This window comes from Myotis brandtii, unplaced genomic scaffold, assembly GCF_000412655.1.
Source record: "Myotis brandtii unplaced genomic scaffold, ASM41265v1 scaffold157, whole genome shotgun sequence".
Lineage (NCBI taxonomy): Eukaryota > Metazoa > Chordata > Mammalia > Chiroptera > Vespertilionidae > Myotis > Myotis brandtii.
This window is the reverse complement of record NW_005355708.1, coordinates 3658403-3663096: the sequence shown is the minus strand read 5'-3', so window position 1 is coordinate 3663096 and position 4694 is coordinate 3658403. Positions and strand designations below refer to the sequence as shown.

Below are 4694 nucleotides of genomic sequence, written 5' to 3'. Positions count from 1 at the left end.
GGGGCCCAGAGGGTCCTGGGCGTGGCTGCGCGGGGCTGCCCTGGCCCCTCCCCAGGATGCATTTCCCACCACCCCACCCGCAGGCTGCCAGGGAGGATGGTGCTGCTCCCCGGGACAACCTAAGCCCCAGCACCCCATCCCGAGCGGCAGCTGACCATTTAAGGAAACATTCCTGAGAGATTCCCCCTTTCTCTTGGGCAACGGAGGCCCTAACCATCTCCCTCCCCCGATGCCTCTCCCAAGAGAACCCAGACTCCTGTCCTGGCCCACCCCTGCCCCCTCTCCGGGGAGGGACCTCGAGGAGCAATGGACTGGATGCAACATCCCGTGGGCCTCCGGCTCCCACACCTGAAATCTACTGAGGCTAGAATGAGGCTCAGCAAGGGGAAGCGACTGCCCGAGGCCACAGACACACTTAGAGGACACGAAGAGGCCACCTAAGACCCCCCATACACTGGCCGCACCCTGGTCTGGCCCGGCCTGCACCACCTTCCCTGGGACCACCACACACAAGCTCCGCCCAGACCTACTCCTTACCCTGGTCTGAGACTCTAAGTCAACAACAGTGGGCGTCCGGGGACTCCTCCCTGTCCCATCTCCTGCCCCCGCTTCTGTTCACCCCTCCCTCACTAGGGCCCACTCAGTGGCCACAATCAGGAGGCATTCCACGTCTGAGTCAACAAGCTTTATTGGTCAGGCAGTGGGTATGGGAAAGGGACGGGGAGCCACGGGGCTCAGGCTAGGGAGGTCGAGGCTGCAGGGCTGATGAGGGCCCTGGGTGGGTGGGCAGGGGAGCAGGGTCCTCAGCGGGTGGTCTGGTGGATCTGCTCCCGGGAGGAAATGACCTTGCCGTCCTGCACCTCTTCCACAATGGTGCGCACCTGACGGGTGGTCACGGCTGCAGGAGACAGACACTCAGAGGGGGGCAGGGGCCCAGAGAGCCTGGCTCACCCCACCCCTGAGAGGAGCCACTCTTTCCCCCACAGCCACGGTGTCCAGGCCTCTGCTGGCTCCTCGGCATCACATCCACACTGTCCCTCTGCCCTCACGGCTCCCGCCCTTCCAGCTTGTCCCTCTGCTGGTGCCCCAGCCCCCCAGGTGGGTGGGGTGATTCTGACCCACGTGTCCTTCTGCAAGAGCAGCACCTCGCAGACGGGGTGCCCACAACATGGGTCTAACTCCATTTCTCTGCAGTCTCCGGGGCATGGACTGTGCTCCTGTCTCCCCCATCAGCCTGGGCGGGGCTCTCCAAGGCCAGCACCTGGTCCCCATCACCTCCATCAGGCTAGGGCTGTGGTTGGCAAACTGCGGCTCTCGAGCCACATGTGGCTCTTTGGCCCCTTGAGTGTGGCTCTTCCACAAAATACCACATGCGGGCGCGCACGTACAGTGCGATTGAAACTTTGTGGCCCATGTGCAGAAGTCGGTATTTTGTGGAAGAGCCACACTCAAGGGGCCAAAGAGCCACATGTGGCTCACGAGCCACGGTTTGCCGAGCCGCAGTTTGCCGACCACGGGGCTAGGGGGTTATGTTCCCTGGGATCTGGAGGACAAGGACCAAGCCCCTTTCTCCCTCCAGGCTAGAGCCAGGACTACTTTCGCTCATCTGCAGGGTCTCAGAGCAAAAGTCATGAGACCTTGTCCCTGCCTCCCCATCAGAGGACGGCCTTCAGAGCTAGGACCATGTTTCCCCCATCACACTAGGACTCCAGGATTAAGGACCATCTCCCTGCCCTGCCCCCATTGGGCCAGGCAGTGTCTCCCTGTCTGATTCCCCTGAGCATCAGTCCTGAACCCTAATGGGTCCCTTCTCCCACCCCCCGCTAAGGATCAGCCATCATTTCCTGGAGCTCCGGGGGACCCTCCCCCAGCAACGTGCAGATGGGTGCCTGCCCGGTGCTGCCCCGCCCGCAGCGACCACGGTCCAAGATTCTTACGTTCTTTGGGCTTGTACTGAGTCAGGCTGCAAAGAAAACAGAGAGGGGAGATCAGAAGTGGGTCTGAGCTCTCCAGCCCCGCCCCCAGCCCCAGGCCCACAGCCCTGGCCCCAGGCCCCCACTCACTGGGCGTCCTCTCCCTCCAGCAGGCGGCGGTAGGTGGTGATCTCCTGCTCCAGCCGCGTCTTCACGTCCAGCAGGATCTTGTACTCCTGGTTCTGCTGCTCCATCTCACAGCGCAGCTGGGCCAGCTGCTCCTCCACGCTGCCGATCAGCCCCTGGATCTGGGACAGCTGCACGCAGTAGCGGTTCTCCGTCTCCGCCAGGCTGCCCTCCAGGGATGCTTTCTGCAGGGGTGTAGGAGGAACAGGGTCAGAGAGGGTGGTCAGTGCCCCCCGAGGGGCCCGGGGCCCACCCCCGGCCTGGCTGCGCCCCTACCATGCTGAGCTGGGACTGCAGCTCGATCTCCAGGGCCTGCATGGTGCGCCGGAGCTCGGAGATCTCGCTCTTGCTGCTCTGCACCAGCTCCGTGTTGGTGGCCACCTCGCGGTTCAGCTCCTCGGTCTGCAGACAGAACACAGGATGGTGCCGCGTGAGCCTGGGGTCCCTTCTCCAAGTCAGACAGCCACCACGCCCTGCATATCCTCAGCCCAGGACCCATTCGGTGCCCCGACAGGCACATGGAGCCCCCCCACACCCCATAACCCCCTGACCTTGTCCGCCTTCCTGACCTCCCCTGGGCCCTCCTCCTAAACCTGATTATGCAGGGAGTGTCTCTCGTCAGCTTCCCACTTCCCAAACTCCCGAAACCTTGGGAATATGTTAAGTTTTATCTTTAATCCCTACAGGTGGAGGGCACAAGAGTAGGAAACTTGAGAACCCTAATGGGTCCCTTCTCCTCCCCTGCTAAGGACCGGTAGCCAGGCCCCTGGTGCCATTCCTGACTTCTTGCAGGAGAGGTGGAGGGTCCCGGGGCCTTTATCCTCTGGCTGTGTTCCTGAGTGGGGCTCCCCGCCCACCCCCAGATCCTAGCTTTAGCCGAGCTCCCAGCCCGTTGATGCCATGGGTGAGCCTGAACTCCTGGGGTGCACTTGGCTCACTGAGGAGAGGGTGTCCCCCAAGATGCCAGGCCCTGGGCTTGCTGTGGGGACTCGGTTCCTGTACCCCATCACTGGGAGAGGCCTCTAGTACCTTGCTGAAGAACCAGTCCTCGGCGTCCTTGCGGTTCTTCTCGGCCATCTTCTCATACTGGTCGCGCATCTCGGACAAGATGCGGCTCAGGTCCACGCCCGGGGCGGCGTCCATCTCCACGTTGATCTCGCCGCCCACCTGGCCTCGCAGGGAGTTCATCTCCTGTGGAGGACAGGGACTGTGGTGTGGGCATCCGGGCCTGCCCCGGTCTCTCACTCCAGCCCTTCCCACACAAGCTCTCCCTCATTCTGCCTGCCCTCTCCCCTCTGACCCTCCTAACGACTTGTTCACCTGCTCTGTATGGGTTCTGCCTCCCCCATCAGACTGTGGGCACCCTGAGGGTAGGTTCTGTGTCTCCCCCCAAAGATAAAATCTCATTCTCGGGCCTGTGCCCCCAGAATATCCCCTCTAATTTCCAAAACTTCTGCATGGGGCTCAGATTCAAGGGTTTGGGCTGGGACAAGGGGACCTCTTCACTTCTACCCTGTCCTTGGGAGGGAGGTTAAAGCGGGGGAGGGCAGACGAGGCCTCATGGGCCCCTGGGAGGTTCCTCTGATGCAGGGGAGCAGGAAGGAGGCTGGCCTGCACGCTGGCTCTGGACCCCCCGGATCAGGGCTCCTCAGACGGGGCAGCCCTGTCAGGTGGCCAGCCCTGGAGCACCTGTCCCCCCTCCTCCTCACCTCCTCGTGGTTCTTCCGCAGGTAGGCCAGCTCCTCCTTCAGGTTCTCGATCTGCATCTCCAGGTCGGCTCTGGCCAGGGTCAGCTCGTCCAGCACCCGGCGCAGGCCGTTGATGTCGGCCTCCACGCTCACCCGCAGGGCCTGCTCCGTCTCAAACCTGCAAAGGGAACCGGAGACTTCCATGTGGACACTGGGACTGGCAGATCCAGGTCCTGGCCAGCACCCTGCTTTCGCCAGGGCTCCACGGGCTTATGAAGAATGATGGTGGCGAGGAGTGGAAGCAAAGTCCAGCCTGAGGCCCTGGGAACAGGCAGGGCAAGGCCCTACCCCACCTGCCTCCTCGTCCATCACCTCAGCCCCGCGACCTTCAGAATTTGCTGCATCCTGGACTAAGAGGTAGACTCCCCCACCCCCAGCTCCTGGCCTGTATCACAAGCAACCGAGGGGTCCCAGGGTGGGGAGGGGTGCCCCCGCGCCTCCCAGCTCCGTGGCGAAGGCTCACTTGGTACGGAAGTCGTCAGCGGCCAGGCGGGCATTGTCGATCTGCAGCAGGATGCTGGCGTTGTCCACGGTGGCCGTGAGGATCTGGGGAGGTGGGGGAAGAGTCGGATCACTGGGTGCGGGTGGTTCAGCCCAGACCAGGCTTCTGAGATGGGCCTTCCTGCCGGGAGCCAGGATGGGGCCGCCTTCTTCAGGATGGCTCCCTTCCTGCCCAGCCTCTCTCCTTTCTTGTGTGTAATTGTTGACAAAATTCATGCCAGCGAGAGTCTAATGTGCTGAAACTTGCCTCCCGTCCCCCCAGGACCTACCTCCTCAACACAGACTCCCAGAGCAGGCAGCCCAGGAGCTCTCGGGCTGGGAGCCCGAGAACGGAGGGGGGGGGGGG

At 62.8% G+C, this 4694-nt stretch overlaps 1 protein-coding gene across 1 annotated transcript in view; it reads right to left on the bottom strand.

The window, feature by feature from the left end:
* Positions 1-670: 670 nt before the first annotated feature.
* The window catches only part of KRT17 (keratin 17, type I), a 5459-nt gene continuing 1435 nt past the window's right edge, over positions 671-4694 (bottom strand). Inside the window, exons 2-8 of the mRNA XM_005861820.2 lie at positions 4311-4393; positions 3809-3965; positions 3129-3290; positions 2376-2501; positions 2064-2284; positions 1938-1963; positions 671-898 (exon numbers count right to left, since the gene is read on the bottom strand). Of these exons, the coding sequence (XP_005861882.1) occupies positions 804-898; positions 1938-1963; positions 2064-2284; positions 2376-2501; positions 3129-3290; positions 3809-3965; positions 4311-4393 (870 nt within the window). The 3' untranslated portion in view covers positions 671-803. The remainder of the gene's footprint in view (positions 899-1937; positions 1964-2063; positions 2285-2375; positions 2502-3128; positions 3291-3808; positions 3966-4310; positions 4394-4694) is intronic.